The sequence below is a fragment of the Python bivittatus genome, unplaced genomic scaffold (genome assembly GCF_059951505.1).
Source record: "Python bivittatus isolate LINGU-HERP-01145 unplaced genomic scaffold, Pbiv_v1 ctg000080_np1212, whole genome shotgun sequence".
Lineage (NCBI taxonomy): Eukaryota > Metazoa > Chordata > Lepidosauria > Squamata > Pythonidae > Python > Python bivittatus.
Genome location: NW_028277035.1, coordinates 88,080,978 through 88,100,838, shown reverse-complemented (window position 1 = coordinate 88,100,838; position 19,861 = coordinate 88,080,978). Strand labels below are relative to the sequence as shown.

At 41.5% G+C, this 19,861-nt stretch overlaps 1 protein-coding gene across 8 annotated transcripts in view; it reads left to right on the top strand.

The window, feature by feature from the left end:
* MGAT1 (alpha-1,3-mannosyl-glycoprotein 2-beta-N-acetylglucosaminyltransferase) overlaps nt 1-12,774 on the top strand; it is a 40,406-nt gene extending 27,632 nt beyond the window's left edge. For all 8 annotated transcript variants that reach the window (XM_007431304.3, XM_088134534.1, XM_025168603.2 and 5 more), the window contains one exon: nt 8,237-12,774. In XM_007431304.3, the coding sequence (XP_007431366.1) occupies nt 8,311-9,651 (1,341 nt within the window). In that variant the 5' untranslated portion in view covers nt 8,237-8,310 and the 3' untranslated portion in view covers nt 9,652-12,774. The remainder of the gene's footprint in view (nt 1-8,236) is intronic.
* The last annotated feature ends 7,087 nt before the right edge of the window (nt 12,775-19,861 follow it).

Here is a 19,861-nt window from a genome sequence, read left to right as displayed (position 1 = left end):
AGACCTTTTCAGCAGGTTAGTAAATTACAATCCAGGAAACTATTCTATTGCTTTACAGGTAGTCCTTGACTTACGACCACAGTTGGGACTGGAATATCCATTGCTAAGTGATCCAGTCATAAAGTGAGATGTCACTGACTGCATCACTTAGTGATGGCAGTCCTGGCACTCCCCATTGCCGTTGTTAAGCAAATTCCACCAGATGTTAGCTGAGGACCCACCCCAATCCAAGCCTTTCTGGGCTTGATCCCTCCTAGCCTCGAACCTCAGTAAGGTAAGGGATTGCCTCCAACTCCCCGCACCCACCTATCTCTGTCCTTTTGGCCACCCTGCACCTTGCCTTGTGAGGCAGCAAGCAGCCCCAGAATGGCACGGCTCTGGAGCTGATTGCCACACTGTGGCTCAGGGGATTGATTGATTGATTGATTGATTGATTGATTGATTGATTGATTGATTTTTTCAAATTTATATATGCTGCCCATCTCACTATACAAGTGACTCTAGGCATTACAGATAAAAAACTATAAAATCATATAATAAAAACTATAAAATATATATAAGTTAAAAACTACAAAGGTTAAAATTAAGCTAAAAAGTTAAAACTACAATGCAAACTAAAAAGTGGAGAGAGCATCCTCACTTTTTCTTGGCCCTCCTTCCTCCTTCACTCGCTTGCATGCACCGCGTCTTTCTTCCCTACTTTGCTCACTCATATGCACCAGCGCCCTCCTTCCCCCTTTGCTCACACTCACCAGTGCCCTCCTTCCCTCGCTCAAGGACTCTCCAGGGGTGCTTCTGGTGCGTGCTCTGCAGTGAATGTTGGAAGCTGCTGGCCATTTGTTCATGAGGCTTTCTCCTTCCTCCTGTGAGGTCTTCCTCCAGCAAAGCCCCAGAGCCCCAACACAGTACAAAAGGGACACGGTGTGTGCAAGCAAAGGGGAATGGAGAGCACTGGTGCGTGCATGTGAGCCAAGTGAGGGGAAAGGAAGGCACTGGTGTGTGCAAGCGAGTGAAGGGGGAAGGAGGACCCAGCGCATGTGAGTGAAGAAAGGCCAGGATGGGTGGGGGAAATTTAACTGAGCAAGTTGTGACCTCCCCTGCTGGCTTCCCCATTGACTTTGCTTGTGGGAAGCTGGCAGGGAAGGTTGCAAATGGTGATCACATGATCGTGGGGTGCTTGGCAACTGGTCATATGTGTGAATGGGTTGCCAAACACCCAGATTGCAATCACAGGGGTGCGGCAATGGCCATAAATTTGGGGACCAGTCATAAGTCCATTTTTTTCAGCATCGTCGTAACTTCGAACAGTTGCTGAACAAATGGTTGTAACTCGAGGACTACTGGTAAAAGATAAACTAGTAAAGCCCTTTGCTAAGAAGTCTGCAGAGGATCCTTATAGATGAAGCCATATGCAATACACACCTCCTGCCTCCCAAATCATTTCAGTTGGGTTCCTCAAAATCATACTGCTGAAAATCAGTGGCAAAATTGCCAAATTTTGGTTCTATAATATTGTTGGTTATTTCTTTTTTAAAAGGGTGGAAATGAAAAGAAGACTCTGGAAGGCAAGCTTTCCCATTAGCATCCGTTAAAAACAGTTTTAGTAATTAATTAATTTACTCCAAAACAGCCTGAAATTGTACAGCCACTATTTGGCCATGAGCTTGCATGTTGAGGATGGACTAGAACCTGGGTCTCCCCGGTGCTTTCTCTTTTGCACCCTGAAAACGTGCAGTGCAATTTGGAACGTGCAGTCAACATTGGTGAATTTACCGTGTAAAGTACAGAGCTGAAGGTTCTCAGAAGGACTGATTGGAATTAGGTAAGGGGGTAGAAGATGGCAACCAAAATGTTTCTTGAGCCAGGTGAGCAAGCTGCTTGCATCCTGTGCAGAATCCATGACCCTCCAGATGTGGCTGAGCTATGTGGTCACCAGCTTTAGCCAGTGTAACCATTAGTGAGGAAACTCAGAATTGTAGTTCAGCCACGTTTGAGAGGCTACAGGTTCCGCAGGGGAACACAGGTGGCATTTCTTCTCTATTACTGATAAATAGTGGTGTGAGATACAGTAATACAGTGTTTCTCAACCTTGGCAACTTGAAGACGTGTGGATTTCAACCCCCAGAATTCCCCAGCCAGCATGGCTGGATGGGGAATTCCAGGAGTTGAAGTCCACACGTCTTCAAGTTGCCAAGGTTGAGAAACACTGTGATAATACTTGGAGTAAGTATTAATTTAGTTTCAAGTTATGTGTCCATAACAAATAACCAAGGAGTTGCCTTTTGCTTTAAGGTGGGGTAAGGAACCTGTGGCTCCTAAACCTCTTTTAATCATGATTGTTGAAAACCGTCAGCAGCGTTTCCCTCCATTTTGACTTGGGAAAGAGGTGAAGATTAGCATAAGCCCAAAAGTAGTTACCATAGATTAAAACAACAACAACAGCACCTCGAATGGCCTCCAAAATCCAGTCCCACCCACACCTTCTTCTTGAAGTATGTCTTCTTTGCATTCTGTTTTCAAGACTCCTTTGGTCAGGAGTTCAGCTGCAAATGTGTTGATTTTTATGTAATACTTAATGGATGATGAACTGCATAGAACTCCAGCATTTGGGTGAGGAAACATACTTCCGCTTCTCCACATTTTGGAGACATATGCTGCTTGCAGATGGCCACATCCAGGCAGTAACGCAAAGCCTGAAAGTACAGAATTTTGCCCTTCAAAAATGCCGAAATCAGACAAGGCAAATCTTTACAGTTGGAATGATGTAGGTATGTATGCGTAGGAATGCACTGTACGTTACATAAAGGCAGGGTTTTATTACAAAGTCCTGTCTGTGTTTCAGAATACTGTACTGTACATGTTTTGCTCTGCGGTAAATGCTTCCCTGTGGTATGCCTCAAGCATTTCAGTGTGTATTAACAGAAATAGGGGCATTATGATCCCTGAGAAAAGATTTTGAAATGAGCAATAAGCCTTCAATAGAACTCTTGCAAGCCTTAGTCACTTGGTAGTCTTATACTGCTCATTCATATTATAAACACTAGGGCTGTTTCTGGTTAAATGCAACTTCTGGGAATGTCCCCAAATTTCAGAGAAGTCCCAATTCTGTTTCTCTCCTCCCCCCACTCCTCTCTGTTAAAACATGGTCTGTAACAGCTTTTCTGATGTGACGCCATTCAAATGCATGGGGCTGCAGTTATCAGAGAGTTGTCAGAGAGCCAGTGTGGTGTAGTGGTTAAGGCCCTGGGCTAGAGACCGGGAGTTCTAGTCCCGCCTCAGGCACGAAGCCAGCTGGGTGACCTTGGGCCAGTCCCTCTGTCTCAGCCCTAGGAAGAAGGAGGCAAGGGCAAACCACTTCTGAATCTTGCCAAGAAAACTGCAGGGACTAGTCCAGGCAGTCGCCAGGAGTCAACAATGACTCAAGGCATCCTCTCTCCCTCTCCGTTCCTGGTCAGGATGGTTGTGCTGGCTGAGAACTTGGAAATTGTAATCTGATTCATCTGGAGAAAATTAGATTGTAGAAGACTGCAGTGCAGTTCACACTGCTGTTCATTTTGAAAAAATTTTTTTGTTATGCCTTAGATATGGTTACATGTCAGTTCCAAATGGAGTAAACCAAATATGGCATTGCTGTGAGGCTGTTCTCTTTCCATTCAACAGACGTGTTTCAGATTCCACAGACAGCACTAGATAATAGCTACCTTCTACAGATATTGTCTGTATCAAGTAGGGATATATTCTTTTCATTTATGTACAAAGTGGAGTGAGATCTGGTGACGAAGCGCATGCAAACCTGCAGCGTTAATTATACAGAGTCTCCCAAAAGTTTTAAAAGCTTAAAACTGCACTAAGACTTTTGGGAGACTCTCTATGTCTGGAACTTTTGTTGAAGGGGAATTAAGAAGACTACTGCTAAGCAGAGTTAGGATGATCAGGGATTTCTTTCAAAAAGACCAACAGAATCTATAGGGTCAAGTGATTATTTGCATTCCTGTCAGTTTTCCCTGAAATAACCCTGCTGTGGTATATGTTAGGCACAGAGAGAGCTTGATTCACCCAAAGTCACCAGTTGAGGGTCAGCTTGAACCAGATTTTTCCCCAGGACGTTTTAAGCTAAAGCATGAAATGTGAAAAATTGGATTAAATGGCGTGGAGTCATGGCGTATCATGTATTCTCTGCTTGCAGTTTCACTTCTTCAGTCTGCAGCTTTATGGATGACTTGTGCTTTGAGATGTAAATTGCCAGCATTTTATTTTCTCCATAACAGGAACGTGGATTGGGCTTCCCTGTAGTATGAAAAGGGAGTTCTTATCAGGTATAAAATAAAACTTGCTATCACTTGCTGCTGTAAACTTGATATAAATGATGTCACAGGAAATTAAAATGTTGGGCAAACAATTTTACATTGACTAATTCTTACTGAAACTTACATCAGAATGGTTCCAGTCCTAAGCTTCAGTTTCCATGCTGACATTCCCTGGAAATTCCTTCCATGCATCTGCTCAGCACATTTTATTTATAAAAGTATGTTAGCTATCCTGCCATCCTGCTCATCAAAATAGTGGCTTAGGCAGTTAACAACAAAGACCCCCAAAGACCCCCAGCAGTTTGTTCAGGGTTTTTTCTTAGCAATAGATTAAATCTAGAACGTGGAATCATCTTGTCTGATGTTACCTCTCTACTGATAAAGAACCAATTCAAAAGCTGAGAGCTGACAGATTCATTACGCCAACCTAATGGTTGTCTAGTATGTACATGCTCTTCCAAGAATACATAATCATCTTTTTTTGCAACAGCCCAAGCATGATGTTTGTGTGTATGTGTGCATGTGTATTAAAGAGTGAGAAAGACACGTTCCATGTTTTGGGAATATAATATAAAAATACATTAATATCTTTACCCTTAACTTCTTTCCAAGAACACAATTCCCCATAGTAATAACATCTAACAAAAAAGAACTAGCAGAGGATAGGCACTGTTACTTCACATTTATTACATCTCTAGCATAGGAAGAACAATGATCAAACTTTTTGAAAACATCTGTTGAATCCAATACCTCCCCCCCCCCCCCAAAAAGCTCCTCAGTTCTAATTGAATTACTCTATGTCCAGGTAGGTGATGGTGTTTCTCAGCTTATTAATGCCACTCACGCACTGTATATCATTTCATTTGCATCAGAGCTGAGATTCCTGTCTGGTTAGGCTATTAAAGCTATGTCATTTGACTTAAAAATATTGTTTTCAACATTAAAAAGAAAGCCTTGGTAGAATTTCAGTGGGCTCAAGGAGCATGCTTCAGTCCTTTCCCTTATAACTGAGAGAAATAGCTTGCCAAAGTATGAGTTCTAGTTAATCATCCATTGTCTCCTGATTATTCTTTGAGTTCAGTGTAAATGAATGTGTATGTTCTGAATGTAAAAGCTGTTGAAATTTTACTGTTAAATGAAAGTATGAAATAAAATGAACTTAGTGTTACAAAGCCATCCTGAATATTTCCTCTTTTATTCCTTGATGGCGGTGCTGCACAGCACCCTGATTGCTTCAGAAAGAAATGTACCTTAAATATACAATTGTCCCAGTTACTATAGCTCCTTTTGACCCATTCTGGTTTGTATCTTTTAAACTCTTGTTATAACTTTGCATGCTGGGTTGTGACAGCAGCCCAACCTTTCTCTAATGTTGTGGTTTCCTTAAGAAGCCAAGTTCTTTTTTGACCCTGAAAGGAGAGCTGTTCATATTTTGTTCCCCCAAAGGATCGAATTGTATTTCCAAATAAATTATGCAAATGGCCATGAAACAAAATTGCACATAATGACTCAAGTCCTTTTGTTATTCTGAAGTCAAATCTTTGAGGTTTTGTTGAAGGGAAAACATGGTGAAAAAGAGTAAAGGAATCTGGTGATTTCATGGAGAAGAGATGTGTGACTTCATCCCTATGCGTACTATTTCTTCCTGTCGCCACTTACACACAGATCAGTATTATTACCCAGGGAAAAAAAAAGGTTCATTTAATCTAATGAAGTTAGAGTTAGGATATCTTCCTCTCCACACCTATCCATTTGGGAGGCCTACCAGAGTTGGGAAAAGAGGTATTTGATCAAAGTGTTTATCTCACTCTGCACTTGTGAAATGAAGAATCTCTTCAGATCCATCTTCTTTATTATCATAGGTTTGGAGCTTGGCTTGGCACATAAGGAAGTCGATTTCCCTACCTGCCAATACAAGGAATGATAAATTTGCTTTCATTTTCTTCCTCTAAGCTTAATGGAGGGGGGGGAAGGAAGGAAGGAAGGAAGGAAGGAAGGAAGGAAGGAAGGAAGGAAGGAAGGAAGGAAGGAAGGAAGGAAGGAAGGAAGGAAGGAAGGAAGGAAGGATTTTTAATGTAGGAATTCTAAACTCTGAAATACAATTTCCAGGGGAATGGTCATGTTAGTCTGTTGCAACAAGTTAAGATATTTTCTGATACTTTTAAAGCCTAATTTTATAGGATAGAAATAAAACCTTGATGAGTTTTGTATGTTTGGTTTTATCATTTGCATGCCATTTCTATCCAACATTCAAGGAGACTCTAGGTGACTTACAGTGCAATAAAAACAATGAAACAATAGAACAATGATGCAATAAAAAATAAAGCAATATTCTAAGAATGATAAAATCATCACATTCTAAAAACACATATAGGCCATCACACAGCAGTAAACAAGCGTTGAAACTGGAAGTTGCCCCGAATGGCCCTTTATTTCCCAAAGACTCTACAAAAGAGTTCGTGTCAGGTTGCAAGCTACTCCAGAGTGAGAGGGCTGTGTCTGAAAAGGCCTACTTTCAAATCCCTATCCCCTGACATCCTGGGGAGGGGATATCTACATGTCCTCTTGGGCTGCTCCTACTTCATAAGCAGATTCTACTTACTTACTTTTTAATTTTTCAAATTTAGAAACCACCTGACTCCAGAGAGCTCCAGGCATCTGTACATTTAGAGTAGAGGGTCTTGAATATAACCTGGAATTAGGTAATAAAGAGCTATAGAGGCAATAATCAGCTTTTTGAATGAACCTGAAGCAACGCAGGAGCCAGTGCAGTTCCTAAAAATATTGGAATGATGCTGCCATAACAGGTTTAATCTGTCAGCAGGTGGGCAGCTGTATTTTACACCACCTTTATCTTCAAGAGCAGCCCCATGTAGACAAATTGTAGTAGTCTGGGTCGGTGGTTCTTAGGATCCCATTACACTCTTAAAAATGATTGAGGACCCCAAAGAACTTTGGTTTATGTAGGTTATGTATCGATATTTACTATATTAGAAATTAAAACTGAGAAATTTTAGAATATTTATTTGACTTTGTGGACCCCCTGAAAGGGGCTCGGGGATCTCCAGAAGTCCCCAGACCACACTTTGAGAACTGCTGGTCTAGATGATAACGGCATGAGTCACTGTTCGGTTTAGTTGTTTATGTTGCAGTCTAATTCTATGTTCTTTGTTCAAGAACAGTCATCTTAAACTTGGTGATGCTGGGAGATAAAAACGTTGTCCCTGTTTTTCTATTTTTTCATTTCTTGGATAAGATTTCCTGTTCCTTTTTATGCAAAACGTGTTTAAAATGAATGCAGGCTTATACCTTAGTTAACTTGTTTATGTGCTTGCTTTTAATACAGTGCATGAAGTATGTTCTCTGTTGACAAAGACTTCACCTTCGTTAACAGAAGAGAAACATGATTGGAGAATAATATTAACTATACTTAATTAATCCAGTTTAATTTTAATTAAATTGAAATAAATAAAATGGTATTCTTGTTCTGGACTGACCCACATCACTCAGAGGGCAAATGTAGCCTTTAGCCAAGAAAAAGTTGTACATCCTGATCTAGGCAAATTTGTTTTGCCTTTATATGATGTAATTTTGTTTGTTTTTTTATACCTCTGATCTAGGAATCGATGGTAGTGTCTGTTTATGTACAGGTCTACAGTGAAGGGGACTTGCAGGTTAATATGGAACCAATGATTAGATTAAGAACCAAGTCAGGAGACCTTTGGGAACCATTTAGAGAGTGGCTAATCTAAGTCAAAGCAGAAATGCCTCTTCCAATAAGACTCTTCAGCAAAATCTAATCTTATTTGGTATTTAAAATAAATAATGAGAAACAAAGAATGTTGTGTAATTCCATTTTAAAAGATAGGGTGGTGAAGGAATGGAAAGACAGATGAATCAGTAATGCTGTTTTACCACTCATTTTTCAGGTTGACGGTGGTGATTTGAAGCTTATCAGAGGGGAGGACATAAGAGGACAGCGTGTGGCCTGTGCCTGTGAAGGATGCTGAAGAAAAGTAGCCTGATTCTCTGGGGCGTGGTGCTTTTTGTGGCCTGGAACGCCCTGATCCTCTTCTTCCTGTGGACTCGGCCACAGTCTTTATCAGACCATAGCCACTTAACTGAAGAGGTGATCCGACTGGCCCAGGATGCTGAGGTCGAATTAGAGCGCCAAAAGGACCTTTTACATCAGATCTACCGTTACAGTTCCCTTTGGAGCAAATGGAAGACCAAAAACCTCCACCTGTCAACTCCAGTGTCAGCCCAGCCTTCCACAGCTGTGCTCTTACCCCATCACAGTCAAATATCTCCTGATGCTGTTTTGCCTGTGGTAGTGATTGCCTGTGACCGCAGCACAGTCCGCCGTTGTCTAGATAAACTATTGCATTACCGTCCCTCAAAGGAACGATTCCCCATCATTGTAAGCCAGGACTGTGGACATGAGGAAACAGCTAGAGTCATTGCCTCCTATGGAGATTCTATCATGCACATCAAGCAGCCCAACCTAAGTGATATCCCTGTGCCCACTGACCATCGCAAGTTTCAGGGATACTACAAAATTGCTCGACACTATCGCTGGGCCTTGAGTCAGGTTTTCCGGACCTTCAAATACCAAGCAGCTATTGTAGTAGAAGATGACTTGGAAGTCGCTCCAGATTTCTTTGAATACTTTCAAGCAGCTTTTCCACTTCTGCTAGCCGACCCAACCCTTTGGTGTATCTCTGCCTGGAATGATAATGGCAAGGAACAGATGGTAGATGCTGCCCATCCCGAACTTCTCTATCGTACTGACTTTTTCCCTGGTCTGGGCTGGCTTCTGCTCTCTGACTTGTGGGATGAGCTGGAACCCAAGTGGCCCAAGGCTTTCTGGGATGACTGGATGCGACAGCCTGAACAGCGGCAGGGCCGTTCATGCATCAGGCCTGAAGTGTCACGCACAATGACTTTTGGCCGTAAAGGCGTGAGCCACGGTCAGTTCTTTGACCAATATCTGAAGTTCATCAAGCTCAATGACCGTTTTGTGCCTTTCACCCAGATGGACCTTTCTTACCTCAAGAAGAATGAGTATGAACACTCATTCTTGGCCCGGGTCTATGGTGCCCCTGAGCTGCGTGTAGAAGAACTACAGGGGAACCAACACCGGGAGTTAGGTACTGTGCGAGTGCAGTATACCACTCGCGACTCTTTCAAGGCCTTTGCAAAAGCCTTGGGTGTTATGGATGACCTCAAATCAGGAGTGCCCCGTGCTGGCTATCAGGGCATTGTCAGCTTTCTTTACCGAGGCCGCCGTGTTTACCTGGCTCCTCCCCGTGACTGGACAGGCTATGACCCCAGCTGGAGTTAGCAGCTGATGATCTTTGAGCATGTTGGACCCCATCGGGAAAAGGGTGCTGGGTAGGGGTGGGAGGGCAAAACTCTATATTTTCTTCTCCTGTGTGGCATTCAGGTGCATTCCAGGAATGAGGATTGTTTTGTGCACTTAATTTGGGGGAGGGGGTAATGACAGGAGGGATAGGTTATGGGGGTATTCTGAAGCCCCAACATTGTGGATGAGAAGGAGCATTCTGGGCTCTCTCTCCTCTCCCCAGTGCCTATCTTCCTCCTTGACATTGCAGCCTGTCCACTCATTAGATCCTTGGTGGCTTGTCCAAATTGGTGCATTTTGAGGTCAAAGTGAATGCTAAACCAAAGCAATGACCCACTGAAGTTTTTCCAGTTTCATTGAGATATAGCAGGCCAGAGCAGCTTGTGATCTTACAAGGCAGATGTAACTCATTAATCATGTAGTGTGATTGGCCACAGACTTAATACATATCTTTAATTCTAGCCAAGCAAAATTGGGAGACTTGTTAAGTTCCCAGTAAACTACCATTCAAAACTGGTACACTGCATTCAACTTGATAGGTCACAGATAAGCTATAGAGAGAAAATAAAGGTTTTTCTCATCTCTTGGCTGCTGCTTCACTTCTCACCTGGGCATATGTAGGGTTTTGAAAGCAGGAAGCTCTTTTGAATGACGATTGAACCCTCAAAAGGACCATCTTTATTGACCATATTGGCCATTTTTATGTTGATCTCTTAGATATCCTAATTCTTTAACCCTATTGAATGGGACAATGGAGATACAATGTGCACAATGACAAACTTAATATGATTGTCACTCAGATGAGATGGAAAGGGAGGTCAGAGCCTCTTTTATTGCTTTTACTTGGGCACTAAGGGTAGTTGGAGAGCATGAACACATGCTACCTTTGTACAGCTCCATGCTGGGGCCTGTTAATTTTAGCTTAAATGAAGTTTTGGATGGAGGTGGGCATTTTCTTCTCATCCTCTCACCTGGTAATGAGATACATGAAGTTCTGGCTTTGCAACCTTCTAGTTGGTGCCTGCCAAAGGAACTTCCCGTCAAATGGTTCTTTCTGTAAGCTACAACAGAAAATAAAGGGATGCAGGTGAGCCTTTAAGTTTGAAGATGCCCTTCTATAAAATTCCTCTTGGGCATTGGGGGGAAGGCCCAAGGCTAGCTCTTTGTGACACATGAGGGAACTTGCAAACATTTCAGTCTCCACTTGTAATCTGAAATAACAGAGGCTTCACATATATCTGTTGCCTGTATATTTAAGGGAAGCTGACTGATGGCTTGATGTCAGTGCCATGTTCTCTTCCCAGGTTTATGAGGAGAACTTGCCCAAGGCTGCCTTAATTTCCCTGGTGTAGGAACTCCATCCTGATCTGTGGCAGAGTGTGCTTGTGACTCTGCTGCAGTTTTTAATTACTGGTTTTTCTGAATGGCCATATTGGAATTGGTCACTGCTACATACTTGGGAACAGTGTGGGCACTAAGAGTGGAGGGAGGAGACTTCTTGAGGCATTGGAGCATCTCATGAAAGGACTTCTCCAACAAAGGAGTCTAGCCTTATTCGGTGGGGCAGTGTCCATTTTCCCCATTCTTGCCTTTGGGAGTTGCCATTTTACTGCTCCAGCTGCCACTTTATGAGGCAGGCATGAGGAAGTGACTTCAGACCTCCTTTGGCCAAATTTTAGACCACACCAAAGGGTATTGCTTTATTTGAATGCTTATTACTTTTTCTCTCTTTTTTAAAAATACATCAGACCACCTCTATGATGAATGGAGGAAGAAAGACTGTGTTTTGGCATTCCACTTCAGTAAGGAAGTGGTTAAATGAAATAGGTATGGGAGGTTTTCCCTCCATATATCTGCTCTTCTAGCTGGGGCAAGTGGGAGGGTAGGAGATGGGAGGCTGCTGTGAATGGTTTGATGCATCTGCTTATGTCCTGAGATTTTCTTTTGAAAAAAGAAACTAATGCTGCAGAGGATGAGGCTCTCTAAAGAAAGAAAAAATGTCCTGTTGTGATCTGCATCTCAAATTTTGATAATTTGGAAATGTTCATAAGTTGATTTAACTTTAATTCTTTGAGAGAGACTACTATTTGCCAATTTTCTAGGTTGGGCTTCCATTTGAAAAGAAAGTAAAATAGGGCAGAAATGTATATAGAACATGAGTGGGGATGTCTCCGTGGAGAGCAAAGATCTTTTGGCATGATGCTACTTGCGTTTAACAACTTCCAGAATATACATGTGAAAATTATCACTTGAGTCATCTGTCTACAATGTGGTACCCTTCAGAAATGTAACCCATCTTATCTGGATGAGGGGCAGGGGGTGAAAGATGGTGGCAATGGATGCTTTGGCAGGTTGTTTTAATCCCTACTTTTAGGATTTGCTGGATCCAGGGTGAGGAATTGCCATTTCAAAACTAGAAACAGTAACAGAACTGTTCTTACTTTTGTTTTTGTGTTCTGTGACTCAGCTTGATGTCTCAGTTTGCAAGTCCACGACCGTTTCCTATCAGTAGAAGGCAGCTGCTGAAGTTCTGGAAGAAGGGGAGGGAAAATGGACTCTCTTTCTGGCTCCCTCCTTCTTTCCTCTTTGTCCTCTGGTGCTCAGTCAGTCAATCAATCAATCCAATCAATCAATCAATCAATCAATCAATCAGGGAAATGGAAATAGAATAAGAGGGCAGAGCTACTAAATCATTTTCTTTCTGACTCCTCAGTTCTATGTAACTTAATCCATACCATCTGTGGCCCAAACTCTTTTCTTTGGCCTACTGTCTGTGTTAGTGTTTGTCCTAGGTCGCAGTGAAATGATCACACTTTCCATTGCAGTTAGTGATTTTGGTGAAACAACTGGAAGATGCTCAGCGGAGCAGCAGAAAGGAAACTCCACCAGCAGCTACAGTTTTTCCCCCTTTCTGTCCTGAGCTGCCTTCTGTTCATGAAAATATCTCTGCTGAAATTCCAACTGTCTGTACATCTGAATGTTTGAATCCAGGTGTTTGATGAAGAGATGCTGATTTTATGTTCAGACCTAATTGGTGAGAAAAGCTTAAAGAAGCAAAAACTTATTTTCCACAATAAAATAAAAGCCGGTCCTTTTCAGACAGTCTGTGTAATTGATCTCATGCAGCAATTTATTGCAGTGGTAATGCTTTAAGTAGAATCCAACAAAGGGGAGGGAATATAGCATTGCCTCTTCAGAGGCCTCTACACCCATTTGGTACCTTCCACTTGTACTAGGAGTCACTCCTGTCATCCAACATGGCATTGGTCTTCCTAGTAACATCAAATGTATATTTACGTCAAACAAGGTCAAGATCCTTTTCTCTGTTGTTCCAGTGTGCAGGATATGGGATAACGGATTTAAGTTACAGGAACACACATTCCAATTGTTTGGCTCTTACTATAATTCTTTTTCTAGCATTTGATAGGGCTGGCTAGTCAAAGAAGCCATGGACAACCATTTGTTGAGGATGCTTTAGAGTTTGGGTTGCACTGAGCAGAGGATTGGACTCGATGGCCCAAGTGGCCCCTTCCAGTTCCTTGATTCTACCTTCAAATTTATGACGGAGGACCAAAAGTCCCCTACAGCAACAAGGGGGTATTCTGTCATGGAAATCCCAGGTCCACAACAATCACTGCTGATATTTCCCCAGCCCTTTCCAAAAGCAAACAACCCTGTCTCCCCAACCCCTGCTTCCTATTTTGCTGTCCTCAATTTATGCAAAGCCATACATTATTATTAGCATTATTATGTAATCCAGCTGTCAGAGCTCCAGGATGCTTCCTTGATGCATTTGAACAAAAAATATGGAAGGATGCATAAGCATACCAATGACTTGAGGTTTTGCGTTGCTTTGTTAAGCAAAAATGAGACATCTTCTGTCAAAACCACTTAGATTTCCTCCAGCTTCTTAATTGGGAGGGATATGCAGTTTGCTGCATTAGCAAACTGAGAAATTAATGCTTTCTGAAGTTCCCAAGTTATAGGCTACTCAGGTTCTGTGTACTGTTTTATTAAGCATTTATTTGGAATGAATGTTGCTATTCATATTGGTAACGCAAACGCAACACAACAGTGACACTTGGTTAGCTTTTTATGGGATTATTTCTTGATTATTCAATTTCAAATCAAATAATCCTACTACATTGCATCTGCTTGGCTTCTGATACTTTTCCTCCAGCTATTTCAGTTTTTTAGAATTATTTGCAGAATCCTGTGGAGCAGCAGCAACTGGTAAAGGGGTACTAGCGCGACCTACCAACGGAGAGTCACCATTCTCCCTCCTTGTTGCTTTTCAGAACAAACAGCCGCTGTGGCACTCTGCTTTCAGCCAGTGCCTGAACCTTATGTAAATACGGATGTGGACATTCTGTATTGAAATATTTGGCAATAGGCTAATGGGATTTGCTCTTCTGCGTCAAAATGTAATCCAGAAGAGAACATTCAAAGAATCGGTAGTTGTGCAATGTTGATTGATTTCTTTCCAGACGTTTTTATTCTGCCACATGGCAGGCTAAAACACCTATCAGCAATTAAATAGAAGAATAGTTTACAAATCAACGTTGCATCAGCCAACAATTCACAAAAGAGAGGAATCGTGTTAGTTTCTGGCTGTACCGAGAACAGACAGAATTATATGCCTAAGAAAATGCCGAAAAGAGCTAAGATGAATCTCCCTTTTGCCATGATCACTTCTTGAACTAAGCACTACGGAGAACTTCTCCAAGCAGAGGATCTGCCACTTTTTGCTGACGGTGCAACCAGTAACCATGTTTTGGAAAGCAAGAAAAAGAAAGAATGTTTATTTTTGTTTGCTTCTTCCTTTTAAAATAAGGAACCTGGATTTTGTTTGCAGGTTTAGACTAAAGGTGAATACTATGTCTGAAAAGATTGAAAACTACTGGGATATATTAAGAGAAATGGCAAGATTAGACGTTCACTGGAAGCAAAGCAATACACTGACGTCATTTACACTGTACCGTAACACAGTGTTATTCGATGCAATATAGTTAGTACTGTGGTGAGTGTATTAGTGTATGAGAGAAGGAGAATCAATAGATAGGGTCCCATATGGGAGCAATCTTCTGAATTGCAGCTCATTTATTTCATTCTAGGCTAGTGAGTGGAATGGAAGTGTTCTCATGTTGCTTCTTTGGGAGAACAAGAAAGGTGATTTTACTTGAAAGTGAGAAAGACCTTATTGGCAGGTGTACAAGCCTTCTCCATCACCAGCGATAACAAATTAAAAAAAAATCCGACATGACATGACATGAGCCAACATACGTTTCCCCGAGGAGAACAAGCTTGCTGTTCTTGGCTTGGTTTCTCCCTTCGTTTCGTATGGAAGCATGCCCACCTGGCAATAAACACCCCCCCTGAATAGCGCACAGTGCTCTCTGGTTCCTTACATGCTTACCAGTCCATGCTCTGTCTCCCCACCATCAATACACCTGCAGTAAATTTATTTGGCTGCCTTCTCAGGGATTTTAAACGTAGGGTATTGACAAGGAAGGGGAAGTCACACTATGTGACTGACGGGTTGTATTCTGCTCAAGGCCTGGTTTTAAATGGCAAGTGTGAAGTGTGAAGGGAATTACCGTTGGTCCTCACTGAAGTATGTGAATGTTGTATGCACGCATGTGCTTGAATTCCACAAACAATGAGAATCCTGAAAGTTCACCTTCGATCTATTGGGCCATACACCTGTTTTGCTAATTGCTATCACTGAAGCAATGAGCATGAAACTGAGCAAACTCAGGGAGGCAGTGAAGGACAGGAAGGCCTGGCGCAATATGGTTCATGGGGTCACGAAGAGTCGGACACAACTTAACGACTAAACAACAACAATTAGCAATTAGGGGGAGTCCAGTTTCTGTGTTCAGAAGCAGTATTCTTTGCACCTCAGTTGCTGAAGAACAATACTATTGTGGGAAGGTGCTGCTCTGGGCCTGGCCTCTGGGGCTTTCTACAGACATCTGGTTGTCCACTCTGGAGTGCATGATGCTGGATTAGTAATGGATCATTGCTGTGACCTGAAAGGGCTGCTCCTTCAGTATCTCTGGGACAAGAATCCCATTAAATCTCTCCAGGACCATCATTTGGATTGTACTTTCAAACAGGAGGATCAAAATTCAGGTACAGTAGCCAGTGGCACCCAAAAGGTCCTGAATATGTATTGAGAGCAAGAAGAAATACCCATTTTCCTTTGTAAGCGGTATTACTTGGAGGACATCCTTGTGGTGACCTCTTACTCCCCTAGCCTTCCCTATCCCTTCAGAGAAAGGCAACCTGGTGTCCTCTGGGCTTTTGTTTTTGTTTTTAGCTTCTATGATTTCTTGCCATTCACAGTACTGGTTGAGGCTGATGGAAGTTGGAATAAAACATTTAGAGTAGGCTCCCTTGATTGGTGCTCTTCAGATGTGCAGACTTCACCTCCCAGAATTCCTAGCCAGCATGACCATTGCTAAATTGAGACCATACATCTGGAAGATGCTAGATTGGGGAAGACTAATCTGGACTACAAAGGAGAGACTGGTGATCCCCCAGATAAGGATGCTCAACTGGCTGCTGCAGTTAACATAATCACTTGTAAGGGTTGCAGTCCACAATATCAGGAGGGACACAGATTCCTCTCCCTTAATCCTACAGGGTACTAGTTGATCTACAGGTAGTCCTCGGTTAACAACTGCCCTGTTTAGTAACCATTTGAACTTACGACGGCACTGAAAAAGTAGCTTTACAACCCATCCTCAAACAACCAGCTTTTAAGAAGCAAAGTCAATGGAGAAGCCAGCAGTAAGTTGCAAGTTGTGGTCACATGATGTCTTGCTTAACAACTGTGGGTGATTCGCTTAGCAATGGAGTTGCCAGTCCCAATTGCGGACATTAAGTGAGGACTACCTGTATTTGTACACATATTGTGATATATCTAGTTTGGCTCTCAGTTATATCACACATTCAGTGCCACTTGGTTTATGAAATTCTCAAGCTGTGGTAGAAGTGGGCTATTGGGCAGGACAAACTGTAAGCCTCAGCAAATTTTTTTCCCACTTGGTGAATTTCCATCAGCTTTAATTCAAGAACCAATCAGTGCTTTTCTACTTCTTGAAAGCAAGATGTGGCACAAGTTATATACATGGGAAATGGAGATAGGCAAACCCAAGTCACTGGTACTCTTCCATTCTTGGCCCACCATTCAGATAAGCTTGTCCCCCTTTGGATGAATTCTGATAGGGAGTCTTGATTTTAGAACACTTGCCTGTCATTGTTGCACAGATTCATGCACATTTCTTTAATGGGGTTACTTATTATATATACTATCAAGTTGGTGTTGACTCTTCGTGACCACGTAGATAGTCGCAATCAAGTCCATCCTGCTGCTAGTCATCCTCTTCCACCATACTCAAACTTGTATGCCACCTAACTCTTGACAACTCTGGGTGGCTCACAACAATGAAAGAAATTACAGTAAAATCAATAAAGCATAACAAAGGTAACAGATGGCAAGCATGTTAAAGTGAGGGGCCTAGCTTTCCCTCACCAAAGGCCTGGAGAAGAGCCAGGTTTTCATTATAGACTTCTCAAGAGAACTAGGTATTTGCAAAATTGTCCAAAATATGATCATTTGAGCCTGGTCATTTGTGCCTTGAGTGAGAACTCTGGATTGATGTGTTCCATGATATATTTCTCTTTATCTTGACTATCCATGTATTCTGAGGAGTCTTCTCCAGCACCAAAGTTCAAAATACTCTTTCTATTCTGTTTCCTCAAAGTCCAACTTTCATAGAGTGTCAAAGAGAAAACCATTCTGATCTTTGCAGGTATAGGCACATTATAGCATCTGAATATCTTTTCCAAGACCTTTATTGCTACCTAACTAGTCTGTGACATATTTCTTGATTGTTGGTTCCTTTTCTGTTGATAGTCAAACTTAAAAGGAGAAAGTATCTACCACTTCAGTATCTTCATTGCCAATTCTAAGACTGGTTGCTCTTCTTGTTATCCTTTGTTTGGTCTTCTTTATATTTAAAGAAAATAAATACATTTCTATTTTTTTCGCTGTGCTCCTTGACTCTCATCACTAGAGTTTGCAGATCATCTGCATTTTCAGCTATCAAGAGTAGTGTCATCAGCATAGTGCAGGCGCCTCCAGTTTTAAAACCATACTCATCTTTTTTCAATCCAGCTTTTCTCAATATATATTCAGCAGGTTGAATAAATAAGGGGAGAATATGCAGTCTCGTCTCACTCCTTTGGTGATGAGAAACAAGTTTGTTTTGCCGTGGGCTGTGGCATCCTGTCCTGTGTACAGGTTTCTCATGAGGACAATGAGATCTTCTGGGATTCCCATTTTCTTAAGGACATTCCATCTAGTCAACACAATCCAAGGCCTTTATATAATCCATGAAGCACACATTGACTTATTTTTGGTATTTTTTGACTTTCTCAATTATCCAGCATGCATCAGCAATAATGTCTCTTGTTCTTTGACTTTATCTAAAACCAGATTGAGCACATCCCTTTCCATGTACAGCTCTAATCTGTGTTGAATTATTTTAAGTATTATTTTGCTAGTGTGTGAAATTAAGGTTATTGTATGACTGTTTGCACACTGCGTTAAGTCTCCTTTCTATACATTGGTATGTTGGCTGATTTCTTCTAATCTGTTGGCCACTGTGTCAATCTTTAAATTTGCTGGCATAGTTTTGTTAGAACCTTTACTGATTCTTCTTCTGTTGCTTGCCATATTTCTGTAGATATTCCATCAATTCCTATAGCCTTCCAAATTGGTAATGACTGGAAAGCTGATCTAAATTTATCTTCTAGTATTATAGGTTCTTGTAAATAGGGAATATCTTCTAAGGTATCTTGGATGTTGACATCTCTACTATATAGAATTTGAGTATGCTCCTTTGATCTTTGAACTGGTTACTATCTGTCCATTGGTATCTTTTAGCATACCAGTTCAATGAGGTTGGAATCTCCTCCTGAATTTTGGAAGACTGTTTTTCTTTACAGATATCATTGCAATATTGTTTCTTGTCTCTTCCAACAGCTCTTTGAAATTATTTTAAAAATCCTCCCTGAGATTTTTGTGTTTTTTGGCTTTTGCTTCTCTTCTTCGCAATTTCCGTGGTTTGTTCTGACATCCAGTTTGTTTTCTCCTATTTCTTGGTCTTTGAATGTCTCTTTTCCCATTCATCCTTAACAACTTCTTGGATTGCATTTCACAGTTTCTCTGGTTCCTTGCCAATGAGGCATGGGACCTTAAAGTGATTCCTGATTTTTTCCTTGAAAATGATGAGTCATATGCTCAAGATCTTATCATGAAAACTGATTGGATTTGTTTTTTTGCTTGAGTTTGACTGAACTTGCACGTTATCAGTTCATGATCTGTTGCACAATCAACCTTTGGCCATGTCTTTGCTATTATAACTGAACTCTTTCATCTCCTTGTGGTAATAATATAGTCAACTTGACTATACTCCATCTGCTGATGTCCGTGTGTATAGGCATCATTTTGGTTGTTTTAAGACTGTTAGCAATGAAGAATCATGGAGTTGGCAGAAAGTGGTAAGTCATTCTCCTGCTTCATTTCTGCTTCCTAGGCCATACAGTCCAGCTATACTTCCTCCTAATTATTTCCAACTTTGGTATTCCCAAGCACAAGCAGGAGATTTTACATGCCTGTTCTGTTGACTGGATTTGACCATAAACTAATCAACTGCCTCCTCTTCTTCTGCATCAGTGGTCGGAGCATAAACTTGGATAAACATATTAAAGGGTTATCCACGGTCTAACTGATTACCACTGACTGCATTGTAGCCAAGTACTGCCTTTGCTAAGTAGAGGAGGTAAAAATATATTTGAGCATTATTCCTGGATGTTAAAAGCAATGTGTTACATAGAATTACATCCATAAAAATCTAAAACTGTACAGATAAGTTATTTAAATATTTCCATTTTGTTCCTGTGCAAATCTTATTTAGCACAAAACTCAAGACTACACATGAGGTTTTAAACATATCAACACATTCCAAGCACTGGTGACTTTTCATCTCTTTCTTTCATCCAAATTGGATGAAAAATCTCTCTCTTGCAGGAGCTGCACTGGCTGCCGATTTGCTTCTGGGTCCAATTCAAGGGGCTGATTGTCACCTTTAAAGCCCTACATGGCTTGGGGCCAGGT